Here is a 20,516-nt window from a genome sequence, read left to right on the forward strand (position 1 = left end):
TTTAAAGTATATTAAATACTATAATGGAACAGGAAGTATGTCCTAAAGTATGTTTGTTTTAAGCACTGTAAGAAAGTCTATTTAAGGATCCTTCTGTAAGGATGTAAATTCTGAAATACCTATTTAGTGTAACAGTTGTAAAATATGTGAGGTAGTCAATCATACCTTTGGCTTTTATACCCAGCCGGGTTGCTTGCCAACATAAACAAAGACTTGAAGGCTTATTTTTTAGAAGTTTCAGACAGAATCCAGTGAACCTTTCACTTAATTCATAATACCCTAAATATTAATTACTTCTAAAAATATTCAACCAACCAAGACTGTAGTTTCTAAAAACAGCATGAAGGTATCTTCCACTCCATCCATTTTATTCACGTATGATCCTCAAATAAATAAAATATTTCCTTCTTTTTTTTTTTTTTAACCCAAGACACAATCTGTTGATCATTTCTTTAGAAGGTCTGCACCCAGTGTGTTTTGTGTTGAGTCATAAGTTATGTCTGTAGACCACTGCATTGTTAAATAACAGTAAATATTCTTTGCTGCTGAATCACCCATGGGAAGGACAGACACAGCGCCCGGGCTGCGGGCACTGAAGCAGAGGGACAGAGTGCTCCACGTTGTTAAGGTTTCGAGAGAATTCTTTAGATAATTGGCTGTCCACAGTCCTTCTCCATACCCTTAGCCCTGACAGCAGCCTCCCCGATGGAATGAGGAGGAGTTTGTGATCAAACCTTGCACGAGGAGTTGTGCACCGTCCCCTCGCAGCGACTGCCGCTGCGGTAGCGGTGTCAAGGACCGTGTGACACCAGCATTGCCACCAGCCTTGAGAAACTGCCTGGCCCTCTTCCCATGAGCAATGCCCAGGAACCAAAGGCAGACAGAGTTATCCCATCCTTTTGTGTGCTTTTCTCCCCACTCTTGGTCTTCCTGAGGGGCTCTGGCAGGAGGCTCTCAGCTCCTTGCAAGCCACACAAGAGATATGTAGAGAATATAGGAGGAGGTTTCCCTGCTTGGCATTTTTGGGTTTCATACATGTAACAACGTGAGTTTTCTCATTATAGTAATTCCTTCTGCCAGGAAGGAGAACTCCTGGTTCCTCAGCACCTCTTGCCGTGTTGCTGCAGAGCCCAGCAGGCAGCAGAGGGAGCACAACAGTCCCTTTTCCAGTGCCATGGGATAGCAGCGCTAATTGTGTGTAAAACAGCAACGAGAAATGGGAGAGAGAAGAGTGAAAGACATCTTGGTTGGCAGCACACTGGAAGCAGATGAAAGGGCTGGAGGGAACAGGGTAAATGTCTGATTATTAGGGAATGAGGAGCTAAACATGGCATCTTAATATGGCACATGGCAAGAGGCCAGATCTGTTAGTTCGGAGATCTTAACTTGATTCCAATATTTGGTGTTGAGCAGGATGAAAAACCAGGAGGGGAAGGTTTTTTTTGGGTTCTGGTTTCGGCAGCGATGGAATCTCCTGAGGAGCAATTTTAGTGCCGTGGCATCCAACCCCAGATTCTCATCTTGTAAGACCTTAGGATCCAAGCCACAACTCTCTACAGAATAATGTGAGTGCAGCTACAAAATGTAGTCAGCAGATCGTGGCTCTCTGGGAACAAAATGTAGCATTGACAACTGGTATTCATATCAAGAAGAGTGAGAATTTACCTTCTACTCCTGATTTAAAATGTGTAGCATCTCCAAGGTATCATTTTCTCATGCTCTGCATTAGATGTGTTTATGCAGTACCAGAGCTAGGAGAAGTTTCTAAAATATAAGTTTTCTTAGGAATCAACTGCATTAATGACTTTGTTATATCTTGAAGATATAAATGAAAGTGACATTTATGTAACAGATTTTCCAGTATAAAAGCCAAAGTCTGCAGGCTAAAAACACTCAGAAGCCTTTACCATGAAAAATTAGAACAATCATAGGTTAGATGAAATGTAGAGAAAATGTGGGGCGAGATGGGTGAATCTACTGCTTTTTCATTGCTTTTTTCAAGTGGAATGGCTTGCGTTGAAGTTAACTTTTTACTACTTAAGTAGATCAGGTAGTTCATAGAAAAATATTTCAAACTGCTTATTTTTGTAGCTTTTTTAATAAGAAAACTTCAAAGAAGTTTGTTTTAGAGTAGAATTCGAGTAATGCAGGCAAGGTAGTTAAAAAATCCCTCACTGAAATGTAGTTTGAAAAATAAAATTTCATGGCACCTATACAAGTATTTCTATAGATCCTTATCTGTAAGAGCAGCAACATATTTCTTTTTTTAATTAAAGATCATTATAATTGCTAATGTGTGATTGTTTGGGGGCATATGTGAGTCAAACTGTGGTTTTGAGAACACAATTTTTGAGAACACCTTCACCTTAACCAAATCCTTTGCACTGTGCTGTAACATCTGTGCTGAATTAAAATACAGGTTTAATGTTGGAGATGCCCTGTGTCCTTGCCAGGGAGGGGAGCACCTCCAAGAGGACAAATGAGAAAGCTGGGAATCATCCAGAGCAACTGAGGGAAAGAATTCTGTGAGATGTGACTGTTTTGCAGAGAAACAGATGAGCAGGTCTGGAAAGGAACAAAAAAAAAAGAATCTTTGAAGCCAAAGCAAAGGGGAAGAAGAGGGATTCCAATTATTTAGGGAATAGGCGCTGTCTCACAAAGAAGTAAAACTTTCTAGACAGAGAGAGGCAGAATCATTGTTGCTAGGAAAGGCATAATCAGGCTAAGAGATTAATTTGAGCCTGTTTGGTTTTTTCCATGTTTTTTTGCCTTGCTTATGCATTTTTGTTAGCTTTTTAATTGTTTTGGACAGGCAAAGTTGGGGTATTTTTGAAGACTTTGGACTCTGTGTTTAAGAGGTTCCTTTACTAAGCCTTTATTGCTTTCTTATCAGCCCTTTAAGGACACTGTTGGAAAACCAGAGTTTCTCACAGATCGTTAACCTTACTGAAACGTACTCAAAAACCTGTCTCCAGAAAATTGTTCTCCAAGTGCTGATGTGCCCAGATAGTGGCTTTCCATCATGAGGTGCTCTTCAGCTGGGTCTTCAAAGGTAGTGATTCATTCTGTGATGTGTATCTGTCTAGACACGAGAACTTGATGCAATAAAAAGGTTTCTTGGGTATTAAGAGACTGAAACAATGACATAATTGTTGTTAGGGCAGGAGGTCTCGAGCCATGGTAGGTTGTTTCTGTCATGTCTTATTCCATCTTTTCTTTATGCAGATCAGTTTGGAGTGTTTGCCAGTGAACCTCTGTCCTTCTGCCACCTCTCACCTGGTCATTGCAGACTTCATATTGATGCTTCCATAAACAGACCTGCTTGAGGACACTCTTTGGAGCAGGGAGATCCTACAGTCCATTTTTTAGCTGGTGGAAGCACTGCTTCAGCACTTCACATTCTTAATTCCATGATATAAACTCAGTTTCAACTCTCTGGTAACAGGAACTCTTTTCTTCATCCTTGGGAAGGAATTTCTTAGCCTTTTTAACTTTACTTTTGAGCAGTTGTAAGCATATACACATCACTGAAAAAGAGCATTCTTGCCAGTTGCTGCTGCCCAGTTTGATCTCGTGGCTGGTGTGTCTTGGATTGGGTCACTGTCCCTACACCCAGCAGCTCTTCCTGCCTTCCCTCCAGTGCAGCCCACACTGACCCACAGAGAGTCAGAAGTCAAATCTTTCTAGCCTGCTTTCTTTCTTCCAAACCAGCTTTTAGGTTGGAGAAGAATCAGTTCTTTTTATTTCTGTGCTGAAAGATGGTGTGTGCTGGTCATGGTGGTTCTTTCTGCTTCAGGCCATTGTCTCTCAGCTGGGTTCAGAGTGCTTTGATCCACCACTGAGGGTATGATACCAAATAAATGTAAACAAACCTTATAGCCAAAACTGTGTTTGTAAAATGAAACGTGGTTATCATTTTCACGGAGAACTATTTTTGGTGTGTGTCACGATTGCATTGGTCCCTTTTGCCTGCCAGAATTGTGAATTTATAAACTCCCTCACTGGTCTCCTCACTCGAGGGAAGGAAAACCAGGAAACTGAAACTCCATTTTTCTTTCAAATGAGTATTAATGGCAAATGTTAGGAGGTACTTGCTCAGCATTGTAATAATATACATGTCCATTTATGAGATGGTCCAGACAGAAAAGAGGATTAGGAATACAGAATTTAAGACTGAATTTGAAAAGGCAGCACAGGAACTTCAGCTCCCAAAATATCCTCTGAAAGTTTTGCTTTATTTCACACTGTCGGCCAGGATTCTCCTTACAGCACCACAATATTCATAATAAAGAAATAAATTAAATCCACCCCTTCCTGTATGGCTCACAACTCACAGCACTGTGCATGCTCAGCACATGTGTAGTTTTGATAAAGAGACATTATCAAGCCTGAAATCATTTTAAATAAAACAAATAATGTGGCTGCCCAGCACTTCCTCTGGAAGTATTTCCTTGGACAAATCTTCCTTAACTCTCCCATGCATGGAGTTAGTATATATATCCTTCAGTACAGAAAGAATGTTTCAGGCTCACTGTACAGCTGTGTATTTTATATATAGAGTGTGAAGTGCAGGAGGGCCCTGCCTTCAGGGACTGCCAGGGCTGGGGGATCCAGCAAAGCCCAGGTGCCCCATGGCACAGGGTGGAGGGGACAGGAGTCCCCTGGCTGTCACCCAGGGCTGGGGCTGAGGGCAGGGTGGGTTACAGCCACTCCTGTGTTTTGTGGGGCTGCAGAGGTGCTGGCAGCAGGCTCAAAGCCACCAAATCCCTGCAGCATCCTTGGTTCCCTGCACGTTCCACGGCCTTTCCCTCAAACGTGGGAATGCTGGCGTGGCTGTGACCCCTCTGAGCAGAGGGAGGAGGCTCTCTGTGAGCAGGGGGGGTTTTGGGGAGCTCCTTCTCTGGGGATGACTCCGGAGCGGGTCCAGGGCTGAGGGAGCTCCTGGCCCAGAGCTCCGGGGGCTCGGCCGTGCTCGTTCTGTGTTTGCACAGCGGAGACGGAGCTGTAAAAAGCCGATTGCTTCAGAAGGGAACAGGTCACAGTTAGACAAGGGAGCAGTGGAAAAACAAATTCGTTATTGTAACACCAGAGAGCATAAAGCAAACGGGGAGTGACCCGTGGAAGAACACGGCACTGGGTTCCTGTCCTGGTGGGTTCCTGTCCTGGTGGGCAAAGAAAGACTGAGAAGTGTGCAGCTTATTTTGTTTTTAATTATTTTTTTCAAAATAAAAAGTATCTTTGTCTGGTACTATGAATGTAGCAAGCATGGTGGTTCTAGCTTTCCCTGGTTTTGCTGGAGGGCCTGTGGGAGAAGGACTTGACAGAGTACTAGCAGCTTTCTCACCATTTTCATTTGAGAAAAACAGCATTAAGGTTTTGAATAGAGCCTATTTTTTTTTCATGAAATGTTGCTGAAAATGTCTGAGTTTAAGAGGTGTTAAGAAAAGGAAGACAGACCAGTAAAAGAACCCTCTTCCTTTTTGAATAATTATTTGATGATGAAACATGTAGCAGAAGGGCTTAAAGGTCAGCAGTGAGACCAGGGCCCCTTGGTTCTCAGTGCTGTGCAGACATGTCGGAAGCAAACAGCTCTCAACCTGTAAGAGAGAGGCAGATAAAAGATAGCTGGACAAAGAGGCACAAAAAAGGGAAGTGGCTCGTCCAAGGTCACCCACGGATCCGTGGCCGTGCTGGACTGAACCATCTGCAGCAGATGAGGTCTCCTGGATCCTGTCCCCCTGTTTGATCCTCATGCTCATCTTGTCTCCATTCGCAGTTTGTGAGTGTTCAGACAGGTCTGATCATCCCCCAGCTGGGTCCACAGAAGGGAATAATCCTTCACCTCTGCTGGTTTTAATGTGGCAGAGACAAAATCCAGTGTTGGACCACAGGTTGTGACCCAGCTTCTGCCTGCTTCCCACAGCCCTGGCCATGGATGTCTTTCCTGGCTTTGCCTGAGATAAAGCAGCAAGGGAAACCTTTCATCATGCACCTTAAAGCCTTGCAGACAATCAGTTGGTTCATATATATTTCTAAAATCTAACAGACATAAAAAAGCCCCAAACTACCAGAAAGACTTTTTCACTGCAAAAAGGGTCTAAATTCTGCAACTGCCCTAGGGCATGTGGGGCACTCAAATTTAACATCAAGGCACTTAAGATGTAATGGTGCTGTTAGCTTGCCAGACAGACAGATTCTTCCAGGAAAAACAGGGTACAAAAGACCCCTATTCTCTAACTGTGTCAGTATGTAATCTTAGGACCTAGACTTAACGTTTTTTTCATCTAAAGAAGAAGATGGGAGAAAATACCCTTTTTCAAAAGGGATACTTTTAGGCCTTTAGCAATGCCAGACAGAGTAGCAAAATCACAGTCCTGTTTTCTTTGCAGATCGTCTCTAATAGCTGCTGGTATTGAGAGCATTGTGGTTTGCTAGCACTAAAATGTAAAGTTATTTTGAGCATGAAAGCCTGGACGTCATCCTATTTAAAAAATGTTAAAGAAGGAGAGGAATGTTTACAGCACATTAAAACCTGTGTGACAACTTAGCAAGAACTATTTTAACAATCCTCTTATTCCCTTTCCTGTTATGCACCATAAAATGAGAATGCAGTGTCAGTAATAAATAATATTGGCGTGGAGGGATGGCTCACCGTGCTCCCGGAGTCAGGCTGGGTCAGGCTCAGCCCCTGCTGCCACCCTGCTCCAGTGGGAGCTGGGGAGGTGAGGGCAGGAGCCTCCTCTCCTCTGCTCACCCCAGGCAGGAGGAAAGCTTGGGAATTTCGTGCTTCTTTGCAGGAATTAACTATACCCAGTATTTAGAAAACAGCCTCTGCCACAACTGCCTCCCTGGGCTTTGTGACCCAAACGAAACAAGGATTAAAGCAGAATAGTTCTTTATACAGAAAAAGTTTGCAGTCAGGGGTAGGTCTGCAGTGAATGTTGACAAATACTGAAACTAAATATGAGAAAGGACTTGTTCCAATTTTTTTTTTAAATCGGCATTCCATATGTGTTATGTGGAGAGCTAGGATGTGCTGCTACTTCTGTTACATAAGAGGGTTTTTTTCTTTTTTAATAAAGGGCAGTGCAGAACGTATGAGAAGTGACAAGAAATATCGAGAAAAAGAACTACATGAAAATAAGAAAAGCTACTAAGTGAAAAGCTCTTACTCAGTGTGTTATTTCCATAATTCCTGAGTTCCTTAAAGTCTCTTTTTAATGTTTCTGAGGGAAAGCCTCGAAGTGAAAGGAGGGAGACAAGGGGTTTTTTTTGTTTAAAGGAAGATCTTGGTTAATTCTATTAGTAGACTTTGGGCTTGTTTTTATTTAAAAACAAAACAAAAATCCCTCTCAAGTTTAGAATTTCTGTATGGAAAAATTCTTCTTCTTTGCCAGGGAGGGAAATATCTCCTTTTCATTCTGTTTGTTTTGGAGTATCTGTAGTTAAGTGTTTTGTGTTTGTTCTTTATTGAATACATTAGTAGTGCATTAATTCCTCCCTGACAATGCTCGTTTCATTGCACTCACTCCTTGCCATCTGACAGACAAACTTGTCCTTTCACGTGAGGATCCTGCTTTGCCCTCCCAGGGTTTGATTGCTAATGGCTGCATTTCCTACCTTGTTTACCTCTGAATGCTTTTTAAAGTGATTTTTGTTCTGGCCCCCAGAAAGGAAACAGATTATAAAAAACCTCACATTGAATTCTTGCTCCAATTCCAATCTGTTTGCTTCGGTTTTCGTTTTTAGATTATTGTTTGGCTTTAATTTGTTTGTTTCTCCTTTAAACGGGTTTGAGATTACTCAAGGGTTCCTTGTTCAGCGGGTCAAAGGGTAATTTGGAGACTTTGAAACCGTCTCCCTTTTTATCACCACGTTTCGTTCTTCGCAGAGTCCAAAGGATTTTCAGGATGATAGCTCGATAGCTCGTGGAGGATGGCTCCATCTAAGGAAAACATGAGCAGCAGACCTGAGTCACTGCAAGAGGCCATGGCAGTTTTTCTTAGATGAAAAAAACCCCACTGATCTAAGTCTAAATCAGAACCTTAATTAATCTTTATCTGTAACTAAAAGATTAAGTTTACTGGGGATTAAATACGTTGAGGTTGATAAGTTTGATATCAACTTACCATTCCAGGATGGAGACCCTAATTTAACTAACTTCAAGTCAGAGAGGTACCCATACACAAAAATATACAGTGTGTGCTATTAAAAAATGTACTTTAACTGAAAGAGTCAATCTGTTCCAGAGTTAATCTCTGCTTTTAAAAGAGGAAGGTCAGTTCCAACTTTGTAGCACAGCAAAATGAAGCACGGGGAAATGTAGGCTCCTTAACAAAAATCCAGGTGTTGCTATAAAAACCATTTATTTCACGTGTCCCCCAGGTTAACCGAGCTCTGTGTCCTTCCATGGAAAAGCCTTGCTCGAAATATGCTATTTCCTACAAACAGAAACAAAGGAAATTGCACAATTAGATCAATGCAGTCACTTTTACAGATTTTGTCCTCTCTGCTGTGTCTCCTGAGCCGTGGTAGGAACTGGAGTGCAGGCTATTCCAGGGGAGGAAGGCTGACCCTCCTCAGAGGCTGCAGGGCCATCTCAGTCCCGTTGCTGAGGGATGCTGGAGCGAGATGTGTCTGTGTCTTCTCTTCCAAAATGAGCACATTGGCTTGGTCACAACTCCACCCCCACAGTTCACAGCCAAAAGTTTACGAGGTCACATTCGCTGTGGACAGCGAGAGCCCGTAAGGAACTGCACAATTATCCCATCTGAAAATTGGTTAACCCGTTCTTCTTCACTGGAGGCACCCAAGTGCTCAGTGCCTTCAGCTCACTGACAAATGTGAATTATTTGCCATAGGAAATAAGGGTGTTTGTCACCTGGAGGGCTTGGGAGGAAGCTGTGGGGTAAGATGGGCATCTGATCTGGGTCTCATAATCAGCTGTAAATACAAGGAGTAACTCAAATGAATTCAGAGCTTGACTCTGGTCATTTAAGAATAAAACTGATGCAACATCAGAGCAGAAGATTTTATCCATTTAGTTAAAAAGATAAAAGAACAGAACAACATGAAATACTTGTCTGAAAAGCCTTTTTTCAACAGACTCAGAATCTACTCTGTTAAGGCAATAGTTTCTCCAAAACCAAGTCTTGCATTTTCAATTCCAGCCAATGTTTGTGAATATTATAGCTAATTTTACGGTATCTATTTGTCTTTTACCTATACAAGTGTGAATATGCTCATGGATATTCACATGAAGGGAGACTACCACAAGAAAAATGCATTGAAATACATGTAACATGTCTGTCAGATATAAAGTAAATAGATTAAAATAGGAAAAATATAGTATTTTTCTTGAAGTCCTCTTGAGTGATTATATCAACAGGTCTTACATATGAATCTTAAAAGGTCAGAAGTTCATGTGTATAGGGTGGGGGAAGCATAAAAGATGTGAACTTTTCAACAAGTTCTCTCTCCTACTGCTATTGATAGTCTGCTTCTACTTTCAAGTTCAGATTTATTTACAGGATTAAGATATTGTTACAAATCCTTCTTTAGTTTTAGGCACCAGAGAGTACATTTTGGGACAAAAGCTGTGGAGGGAAAGTGGAGAAAATAATTGCAATAAAATTCCTCTTTCAAAAAAGAAATCAATAAAATTAGGAGACCTGATGATTTTCATAAAGATGTAATAGAAATTAGGTCAATAGGACTAAAAATCCATTAACTAAAGCCATTAAGTGGACTGAAATGGATTACAGATACAAGGAATTTTTATACATCCTCCTTTTCTCCCAAATATTCCACTGAAATATTGTTGCTTATAATTATTCTGCTACCTCTCCTTGTGAGATCTTTTCTGGTTTGAGAAGCGAAAACAGCAGAATATTGTTTCACATTGCCAAACCCCCTGTTTTTTTGTGAAATCCTTGCCCTGAAATGTGTGCTGGTGTGTCAGAATCTTTGCGTTTAGACTGAAAAATAAAAAAACAACAGCCTCTATTCTATTTAAAGTGTTATATTCAAGCACAGAAGGAATATCAGTGAATCTGAATTTAATCTGTAAGTATGCAATGCTCACAATCTTCTGTGTGCAACCTTGTATTTCCCATTAATTTAATTAGTGCAGGATTGAGTCAATAGCCATAAGTCTTCTGATGTCCTTTTACAGCCATTTCCACGTTCTTGTTACCTTACTTTTTGGAAAACAATTTTCATTTACATGCAGCAGTGTCCTTTAATACCCTGTTTTCAAGCTTCAAATAGTTAGGCTTTATCACAGAGGCACTATGCCCATACATATAGTTATTTTATCTTTGCAGTATTTGCTGCTAAGGCTGGAGGTTCTTCAGAGGTGAGATTTAATTTTATGGTGAGTCAGGGGTCAGCTTGTGCCTGCACTTACCCTTCTGATGGCAGCAGTCTCGTGAAACTCAAGTTCATGGATTTTTACAAGATGGAAGCTAATGGAACTAGTTCCAATAAGAAACACAATTTATTCTAAAGGCACATTAGCAGCATTTCGTTATTTAAACAAATGAGAAAAGAGTGAGAACAGCTAATGTGTTGGTATGCTCACTCTTCAAACGATGGGCTTCTAATCAGGACAGCACTGAATAAACTCCTGGCAGTTCCCTGGGATGGTGAAGTGCGGGTGGTCCCTGATGTCCTGAGCCCTGTCTATTTGAGAAAGAAAAAACAATCTGTAATCGTTGATAGGTTACACAATTGTGGGAGTTTCCTTTTTGTTTCATGTAGCTTTTGACACTTTCACACCTTAGTAACACTTGTAATACGAGAAGCTAAGTCTTAATTGTGTTGTCAGTAACTGGGAGCTTTGTGAATTAGCTGAGCATGTTTTTGTTTTTCAGCTACCTCATGCTTTGCTAAAGACAGAGGCACAAGGTATCTACAGTGATTCCTGAGGGAGTCTAACCCCGCAGAGCCTGTCCCAGTTTCTGTTTGGGAAGGGATGGGTGTGCACTGCTGGAAAACTGCATTTACACAGCCACGACTCCCTTGTCCACGGATGCTTTGGTTCCCATTTCCCTGTACAGACACCGTTCACCAAGATTTTAGCCTTTTGTATATCTCCAGCAATAACTTTTATCTTGTTTGTGTATTCCTTCATGTTTGGAGCTTGAGATGGGCTCCCTTCCTTCCAGCTGGGACGTAAAGCCTGGAGTCTCTTCATATATAAAACCATTAAAAAAATGATGAGCTTTTCTAATTTTCAGTCCAAAGTCTGCTTTTCTGAGTCCTTTATGCCTTGTAAACTCCACATTTAAAATATATTTTAATATTGTGTATTACATGGAAACTATACAAATAAATAACCTATAAAAGATATAAGGAATTATTGCCACCTCTGCTTCAGATGAATCTGGGCATTGCTGAGCCAAATTTCTCTAAGACCTTTTTAAACTGCTCTACAGACACCAGTAAGTGTCTCTCATGACTCCAGAACTCTAGGTTCTGTGGCACTTAAAAATAGTGACTGTGATGTTCCCTGTTTCTCCTGAGGTCCTCCCCTCTTCCAGCAAGGACAGCTCAACAGATGTATTTGGTGACATTAACTGTGACCTCCTAGTTGTTTGCTCTATTCACATAATTATTTTACTGTGGGTGTTTCTAAATATAGTAACTGGATGATGTAAGAAGGTGTGTTCGTGGGAACAGTGTGGTAGATAATCGAATTTTGCAAATGAGGGTAAATAATATTTGTATAGTAAAGGACATTTTACTAACTCGTGTGGGGGTGCGTGCACAGAGAAAACTACCTGTGTGTTTTAGGGAAATGGGTTATACAAAGAACAAAGCGCCAACCTTTATTTTCCTCGGGTAACTGATAAGTTGTGTAATTTTTGCAATGAGGTTTCCAAAACATATTTTAGAGAAGAAAATGGAGCTAGACAAGGGGTAAAACCATACGTAGAAGCAGGTGTGTGTGTGCATCCAGCGGTACTCTGCTAGTGCAGAGAGCACCCCTGGTACCTTGAACCCCCGGTCCTGGCTGGGATGGGCACGAATGGACAACAGGGACGGGCAGTGATGCACCCCGGCGAATCGCGGGGTGCGAGCGAGCACCCACCCCAAAAAACCAGCCACAAACCCTTCAGCACCATAACTCTTCCACACAAATTATTTCCGAGCGTCGACGGGGCACGACCCCCTTACAATTTATTCCCCATCCTGTTAGCCGCAAGCCCAGCCGCGGTGCCGCGGTGCCGCGGGGCGGGGGGCGGGCGGTGCCGCGGCTCGGGGGCTCCGCGGAGGCTCCGGGGCCGGTTCGAAGAGGGCGCCGGCGGCGGCGCGGGTGACGCGGGCATCATGTGAGCGGCCCCGCTCGCTCCCGGCGTGCAGTGTGGGCCCGCTCGCCCCACCCCGCGCTCCGCCGCCGCGGAGCCGCTCAATAGGGGAAGGGAAAAAAAAAAAAAAAAAAAGGAAAGGAGAAAAAAAAAAAAAAAAAAAAAGGAGGAAAAAAAAATGCGGGAGAGAGCAGGAAAAATAAGACAGGGAAAAATCCGCCCGTGAGGGGACAGGTTCTGCTCGGGGCACAGAGCAAACGGGCGCTATTTTTTTTTTTTTTTAATTTTTTTTTTTTAAATTTTATTTTGTATTTTCTTCTCGCCGAGAGGATTCAGCCGCCTGGAAACCGCACGTGAAAAGAGCAGCAGCAAGGAGAGGGGAGGACAAAAAAAAAAAAAAAAAAGGAGAAAAAAGGGGGGGTTTGGCTTGGACCCCCCCGCCCCAGTGCGGGAGGAAGGACCCGCGGCGGCCGGAGGGCGAGGAGCTGCGGCGGCCGGCGAGAGAAGGGACCGGGGCTGCGTGACCCCCGCGGCGAGGGGGGAGAGGCGAGGAAGAGACGTTTCCCGATCCTCCCCGCCGAGGATTTGGGGAGGTTTCCGCGCCTGGAGCCCGTGCCTTTGGATCTAAAGAGGATTATTATTTTTTTGGGGGTGGCACTGAAGCTGGATTTGTTCCTGTGCGTGCGGCGCGGGGGGGGCGATTTCTGCTGCCTCTAGAGGAGCCGGCGGCCCGGCCGGGGCGCGGAGATCCCCGCGGATCGCTCCGCACCCCCCGGGAAAGGTGCGCCGAGGGGATCGGCGGGGGGCGGGGGAGGAGAGGCAGCTGCAGCTGCCGGGGAGGAGGCCCGGCGGAGCGGCAGCAAAGTCATCGCTATCGGCCCCCCCTCGGCTGGCTTCGGGCTCGGCGCTCTCCATGTCTCTGGCTCTGGGCAGCGGCCGCCACAGCAGCGAGTAGGGGGGGAGGAGGAGGAGGAGGAGGAGGAGGAGGAGGAAGAAGAAGAAGAAGAAGGGAGCCCGGGAGTGCCTCCCTCCCTCCCTCCCCCCGGCAGCCCCGGCCGCCTCCCGTCCCCTCGCCCCGCGTCCCTGCCTTCCCCTCCCCAAGATGGGCTGTTTAGGGAACAGCAAGACGGAGGATCAGCGCAACGAGGAGAAGGCGCAGCGGGAGGCCAACAAGAAGATCGAGAAGCAGCTGCAGAAGGACAAGCAGGTCTATAGGGCCACGCACCGGCTCCTCCTGCTGGGTAAGGGGTCGCGGGCCGTCCCCTCCCCGCCGGGGCAGCGGCCCCAGCCCGGGCACGGCGAGGCCGGGGGAGAGAGGTGGGGCCGGGGGGGGGAGCGGAGCCGCAGGGCCCACCCGGGGCCGCGGGGATCCGCTATAGCAGCGCCCGGGGCGGCGGGGCCGGGGCCGCCGGGGGGACCGGCGCGGTGCGGGGGAGCTGCGGGGAGGGCTCGGGCAGCGCCCGGGGCGCCACGGGAGGGGCCGGGGCAGGTACGGAGCGGCGGAGCGGGGCCGCTCTCCGCCCGCGGGGCAGCGCCCGCCGCCGGGGCGGCAGCGGGCCTCGGGCGGGCGTGGGGAGGGGGCCGGGGATGCCGCGGCGAGGGGCCCGCGGGGAGCCGGGCAGATAAACAGGGCAGGGCAGTGACAGCGGCCGCGGGGGAGCGGCGCGGCGAGCGCGGGAGGGCCGGACACCGCTCCCCGCGCCGGGGCCGGGGTGCCGAGGGACGTGCGGCCAGGCCGGGGAGAGGAGGAAGAGGAAGGGAGGAAGTCGGGGAATCGTTTGGGGGAAACGGAGGGAGGATGTCGGTCCCGGAGGGAAGCGCGGCCGCGTTGGGCCGCGGAGCAGCGCAGGGCCGGGCGGGCACGGCCCCGGCCCCGGCGGGCTCGCACCGTCCGCTGTCGCACCAGGAATTGAGGTACCGCGCTCGCAGCGCTGGCACAGCCCGCTCCAGGTGCTGCTCCAGCCGCTCCTGTGCGCTACCTGCTCGTGTTTTTCAGGAGAGACGTTTACAAATGCGGGCTGTGGCTTTCAGGGAACGGAAAGGTCCAAATATCGATATCGGAGAGGAGAAGCGAGTGTTTGTCAGGCTCATTATTGCAGAGTAATTTGAAGTAGTGTGTTAGGATCAGTTACGAGCCGTGGGTTGTTTTGGTCACGCCGAGGGACTGCCTGTGCACGTTCTGCAGGGCTGGAGCGTGGAGCACAGGCTAGGCCTCGCCGAGCTGACTCAGTTTTGGGGAGAAAAAACCCTAATTGAAGGGGGAAGAAAAAAAAAATTTTTTTGAAGGCGGTGAATTTGGAAGCTTACTATCACCAGTAAAATCTTTGAAGTACTCATTTGAAGAAAGTGACTTAGTATAAATGGAGAATGACTGGAACTACAGCAGCACCTGCAGCACTGAGGAGCCTGCCAGGGCTTCAGCAGAAATCTTTTAGCAGGGTAATTTGGACTTCAGCTCTTGGGAAATGTCTTGGACTTCCAGATTTCAGGCTGAACATTACGTAGATACGTAGAAACTATTTGTCATCAGACGAGTTGCTTTCGTAAGAGGCAAAATTTCAGCAAACAGAAACATGATGGGCTTGCCTGGGTTTTCTTTCTGTTTTCTTTAGTTTTGGTGGCTGAAAAATAGTTTAGATACTTGCAAATAAAAATTGGCCTGTGATTATTGATGGCAGTAAAGTCATCTGTGTGTGTGTTTTAAAGTGATAGTTCAGCTGTTACAGTTTCTGCCATGAATTGAGGATAGTCTGTAACTCAGACTCACTGGTAAAAAACATAAAATATCATCTCCCTATTATTATCTTACATTTGCTCTATAGGACACGTGAAATAAGAAGCCAGGCACTTGGAAAATGTTCTTAATCTTTTCAAATCATATTCAAATAACAACAAAGAAGAGCTGCTGAATATTCTAGTGGGTTTATGCTGCTGCTCGTAGGCCCCATTGCTGTACACGTGCTTGCCCCGCTGCCACGAGCAGTCTCGCTGAAATTAATGGAACTCTCCTTGGTGGTGAAGTTAAACGTGTGTGTGTAATTATTGTTGGGAATATGGCCTTAACAAGCAGCCAAACATAGAGCTAGACTTATGGAGAAACATAGATGTAATACATAATCTTGGTTCTCTGGTGTTGTATCCCATCCAGAGAGCCCAGGTGTGTCAATAGCAAACCTTGTGTGTTTATAGCAAATGCAACAACTGTCCAGCCTCCTTCTTGGACCAAGGGAACTAAAGATTTTGGCTCCCAATGCATAAAAATATAAAATGTGTTTTAGTATTACATCTGACATTTAGTTGTTATTAATTTTGAAGTGGACATATGACTATAGCAGATACTGCCTTTGTGAATAATTCTTGGTTATGAAGATGATCCAGTCTGTCTCATCCCAAGATACGAATTCTTGGTTGGTTTAGCCACCTGTGTTTATTGCCTGGTGCAGTGTGCCTGATCAGACAGAGGGTGTACGGTATAACATAGCAGCTTAGGGGAGAAGTGGCGTGAGCATGGAGTTGTAGATAAAAACTGCTCTCTAAATGCTTACAAAACACCAGTGAGCAAGGAGAGGAAAAAGGAGTAAGGCTCTGGGATTAAAGTGGCAAAACGTGCAGCCAGGTTTTATAGAGAGCAGAGGAGGACATTTGGGAATTCATGAGGGAGAAAAAAAGGAAGGGAGAAAGCAGAGGGGGAAAGCATTTGTGAGAAAATGAACCTTGAAATGTAACTGCTAAAATACAGTTTTGCACATGAGGCTCAAAATGGAGGCTTGTGCTGTCAGTGTGTGCTAGCAGAGGCCTGACATCCTATAAATACAAACTGTACCTCCCTGCCCGTTCTGCCACAGATCTACGGTTCCTGTGGCTGAGACACAGGCTGAGGAGGGGAATAAACGAGTAGCCAGGAGATGCTAAGGGGAATCTTTCTAAATTTTGCCACGTTACGATACTACTCCTGCAAAAAATACGTTTGCTTTATATAGAAAGCTGCCGATCTGGCAGCGTGGAGCAGCTCAATTAAATGCTGCTGTTGGAGTTGCTCAGCGTGCATGGAAAAACGGGTACTATAGGCAGATGGGCTGCCCTGTGCACTGGCATCCGAGCAGCACAGCAGAAATAGCATCCATCCCCTTTTGGAAACTGGAGTAAAGTGGAGTGGGGTTTGTGCACTGCAGGTACGGGAGGGGAGAGCTGCAGGGGGGGCTCTTCGGAGCAGGCAGCCACAAAAGGGGGTCTCTGCTTCTCGTCGTGTGTAGGGTTGATTTTGGAACATGTAGGGAGGGTGGGAGGCTGCTTACAAGACACAAATAAGAGGAGGATTTTTGTAGCTTTGTGGGTGGAGGCTTAAAGGGATGCTTTCCTTTTTCAAATGTGAGTATCTACATATTTTACTCCTTGTGATTTAAGTTACGGAGTTTGACTGGGTGATGATGAACTGCAGCCAAACTTAGAATGCTTTAAGGATATAACAGAATTTCTTTGATTTGATAGGGACTTCAGTCAGTCTTTCCCTCTGTCAGACAGAGTGACAAAGCAACCAATTTGTGATGTTCCCTGTCGTCTTCTCTGTAAAATGTTGCAGTTGTCCATTTTTTTTTCCAAATACTGTAGTCTGCTTTTAACATTGACACTGGAAAAAATGGACAGTGAAATGATCCAAGATTCAGATCTGACACATGACTTGAGCTGGGCATTTATTTTTAGCTACAACTGAAGTTTCCAGTGGCAATTATTTCTTTCACTTTTCGCTCTTGCACTGAGAAACCCAACTTTCTCAATTTTACCCCAAAGAAAAATATTCTAGCGTGTGCCTTAATCATTTATGCTTCCTTCTGAAATTGATTTACTTTCATTTTCTAGGTGCTGGTGAATCTGGTAAAAGCACAATAGTCAAGCAGATGAGGATCCTGCACGTGAATGGATTTAATGCTGAGTAAGTGCATTTGCTTTTTCACTTTACAACGTACCTTCCTCCTTTGCGCCGCAGTCAGTGCTCCTGGTTTATATCTTGTGTATTTTCCTCTTGCTGCTGTTTCTCTGTCTCTAGAATTTGGATGTGTATTTTTAGATGAGATTAATAGACGTTAACCTGAAGAAGTCAGGCACCAATCATAAGTAAGATCTGGCAGTGTAAAATTATTTACATCAAGGCAGAGCTGATTTGATTGAGTTTTGTGGCTTGGTTAACTGCAGTTTCTTTCACAACATGGCTGACACTGATTTACCTCTGCTGTAGCACATTGATTCATATTGCTGTAAACATGCCTTGTGTCAGTGTACAAAATGAGCACAATTTTCTTTATTTGGAGCAAGTAAGGCTTTATTTTCTGTGTCCTCACAGAATGAAATGGTACTCTGAATTTCGGATATTTTGTTGTGTTTGCTTGTCCAGATGTTTGTGTTAAATGCTCTTTCTAAGAGCTTTTATTTTTTGCATCTAATATGTGTTATTTGGCAGTTGTGAAGAGGAGAATGGCATTAAGATAGGGCAAATGGATATTTTGTTGTCTGAGAAAGATTCATGTTTGCTAACTTTTTGACTAACTTTGCTGAAGAGTAGGAGGAGATTCTTCCGCATGTTAATTTATGCTTGCAATTCTGTGTGTGTATATAGCAAAGGCTTCTAAATTAATACTAATTGAATCAAAGTGTTAAATTTCAAAGCTTATTTTCTGTGCTTTTTTTTTTTTTAGATTGTATTACTGGTTTTGTCTTGCTTGTTTTCAAATGTAACAGTTTTGTACTGCCAGCTTTTAGTGGTATCATCTATTTTGTGAATCCTACCTTTTTGGGAAGGTTAAGCTTTCATTAGTATTCCAGTAGTCAATTCTTTAATAAGACTATCTGAACTAAAAGTTTAGCCAAGGAGTCTGGACAGTACTTCTTCCTAATCAGCAAATGATAGTTCAGGATAAGGTACACAGTCTTTTGGATGAAAGTTCAGACTGATTCATAGTAAATACGTTGTGTGCTACGTGTTTTGAGCTCCTCCTCATAAGGAATATTTTCTATTTCCAAAATGACTTTTTCATAAGTGCCTAGTCCTGCATCCAGTTTCTGCTGAGCTGTCTCTGTCATCTGGGCTGCTGCAGAGACCTCTTAAAAAAACTTATGTGACTTAAAAGACTTGCATGAGTTGACTTGGTTGAGTAGGTCTCAATATTGAGTGCTGAGTAAAAAGTTCATAAATGGAAGTGGATCCCTGGTACCTTTGAAAGTATCAATCCCTTTAAGCAACACATTTTTCCAAGTTTTTAAGCACATGGATGCTGTTAAAGGGGTAATGATGCTGTGCAATGGATGGTGCATGGTGTGGGTAGGTAACCTCAGCCCTGCAAGCTGCACACCCAAATCTGTGTGCAGCTGGGAGCCCAGAGCCCTGTGCAGAACTGGTGAGGGACTGGGACACACTGGGATTTACAGCAGCAGGGGCTTCCTCGAGCGTCTCACTTTGCACTGGAGGTTTGGGCAGAGCTGAATTTGCAGCTGGAATCCAGGGCAACATGGCAAATGTGGCCTCAGGAGGTTCTGCTGGCTTCTGCCTTCTCCTAGGAGGGATTTGGATTCTGGGGCAGCGCTGTGCCAGCACAGCCCTGCTGCCAATCACAGGGCACAGCCCGGAGCAGGAGCCACGCAGGAATTGCAGGGGAGCTGCCTGGGCTCGGGAGCTCTGGGCTCTCCACCCAGGGCTTTTCATCCCTTGTGCTTTTCCTTTGGTGGCTAATGCGTGTTGGAACTCTGAGGAGCATAAAAATCCAATACAGGAGCGTGGTATATTTAAAGTGTACAAGGAGTAAGTTGTAACGCATAATTTTTAGGGTTCTGCTGCCAAAAATAATCAGTAGATCATAACATACACTTTACAGCAGGGAAAAGGCTGTTTTTCAGTGTTTTGAAATTCTTGCAAGTTGCACATCTGTCCTTAAATAACTTGCATTTTCTTCCAAATAACTAACTGCTCTCTATGTTGTCTCGATTTCCATTACCCTTTTTTGCCTGATTCATTCCCTTTCTGCCCTACTTACCTTGTGGAAGAATGATGTGGGATTCAGCTAATGAGAGAAATAGCAGGGAGGTTTTTTGGAAGGGTAGGAAGATCAGGGCATTACTTCTCTTCACGTCCTGATCAGTTACTCTGGAACATAAACATGTTTGCATACAACACCACAGCTGAAGTGATGAATAGCAGGAGGGAAGTGGTGAAAACAGTAATATGCTGCAGATGAGGAGACTTTTCTTTAATTTTAGTGTACTTGTATGTAAGTGGATTTGAATTATTTCTGTTGGTGCAGCTTATTCTTGTGCTTTGAAAGAAGTCCACTTTAAACTCCTGTCTTAGAATTGTTTGCCTTTGGTTTGGTTGCTGTTTGACAATGGATGTTTGAAGCAGAGAGAGGATAGCAATTTGGAAAAATGTATGAACGAGGCAATCAAAAGTTTTTATTTAGTGTTACTCTTCTTTCTGGTGACTAAACAGGATATCCAGTGCTAAAAATGCTCACTTCAGTGAGTGTGAGGGGATTTTATTTGGTTTGATTTTAGGATTCTGGCCCCAATAGTTGACATTGTCATGTGCCTTTCGGTGAATTGTTGAAGCATTTAGCAAGATGAAATCTGTGTAGTTCTTCAAAACTAGAATTTCCTCCGGGACTCCAATTCTCAATCCCTTTAGCTAATTAATTATTTGAGGAACTGGATGGAATCAAGTGCTCCAGGTAATTAATGTGCTGAACAGTTAAAGCTAAGATTAATGTGATGGTGGTTAAAGTTGTAGGCAAGTTAACTACAGTAAAGACTATTTTTTTCAGTGTTCCTTTTATAATCTGTAGTTGAATTAGGGACAGAATTTGTAATGATTTTTTCTGTTGCTGTAGTGAAGGTGGTGTGTGGGATGTAAGAGTGTTGTGGCTTTGGTAAGGGGAGTAGAGTACTGCAGGAGCAAGGCGTGTTCTACAGCACAGGGTTTTCTGCAGGGGGTTTTTTTGAAAGGGCTTAGCCCGCTTTCTGCTCTTGCAGAAGGGCTTCAGGAGGCTGTGCCATCATCTGACATCTTCTGCAGCAATTCCATGAAAAATTTTTCCATTTAACATGGGAGAGCTGCCTTCTAAGCATAATGAAGCCATATCAACCAAATTTTCTACTCGTTGCATTACTGCCAACAACAGAGGCCCTTTTGATGTAGAAAGGGTTTAAATTTGGCTTTTAATA

The 20,516-nt window shown here is 44.5% G+C and overlaps 1 protein-coding gene across 2 annotated transcripts in view; it reads left to right on the forward strand.

Moving 5' to 3' along the window:
- GNAS (GNAS complex locus) overlaps positions 1 to 20,516 on the forward strand; it is a 131,714-nt gene that overhangs the window by 34,719 nt on the left and 76,479 nt on the right. The window contains exons 1-2 of one of the 2 annotated variants that reach the window (XM_063404248.1): positions 13,344 to 13,552; positions 17,169 to 17,241. In XM_063404248.1, coding sequence (XP_063260318.1) covers positions 13,414 to 13,552; positions 17,169 to 17,241 — 212 coding nt within the window. In that variant the 5' untranslated portion in view covers positions 13,344 to 13,413. Of the gene's footprint in view, positions 1 to 13,343; positions 13,553 to 17,168; positions 17,242 to 20,516 lie in introns of those variants that run through there. The other variant, XM_063404247.1, reaches the window with a different exon arrangement.

Source organism: Prinia subflava, chromosome 8, assembly GCF_021018805.1.
Source record: "Prinia subflava isolate CZ2003 ecotype Zambia chromosome 8, Cam_Psub_1.2, whole genome shotgun sequence".
Classification (NCBI taxonomy): Eukaryota; Metazoa; Chordata; class Aves; order Passeriformes; family Cisticolidae; genus Prinia; species Prinia subflava.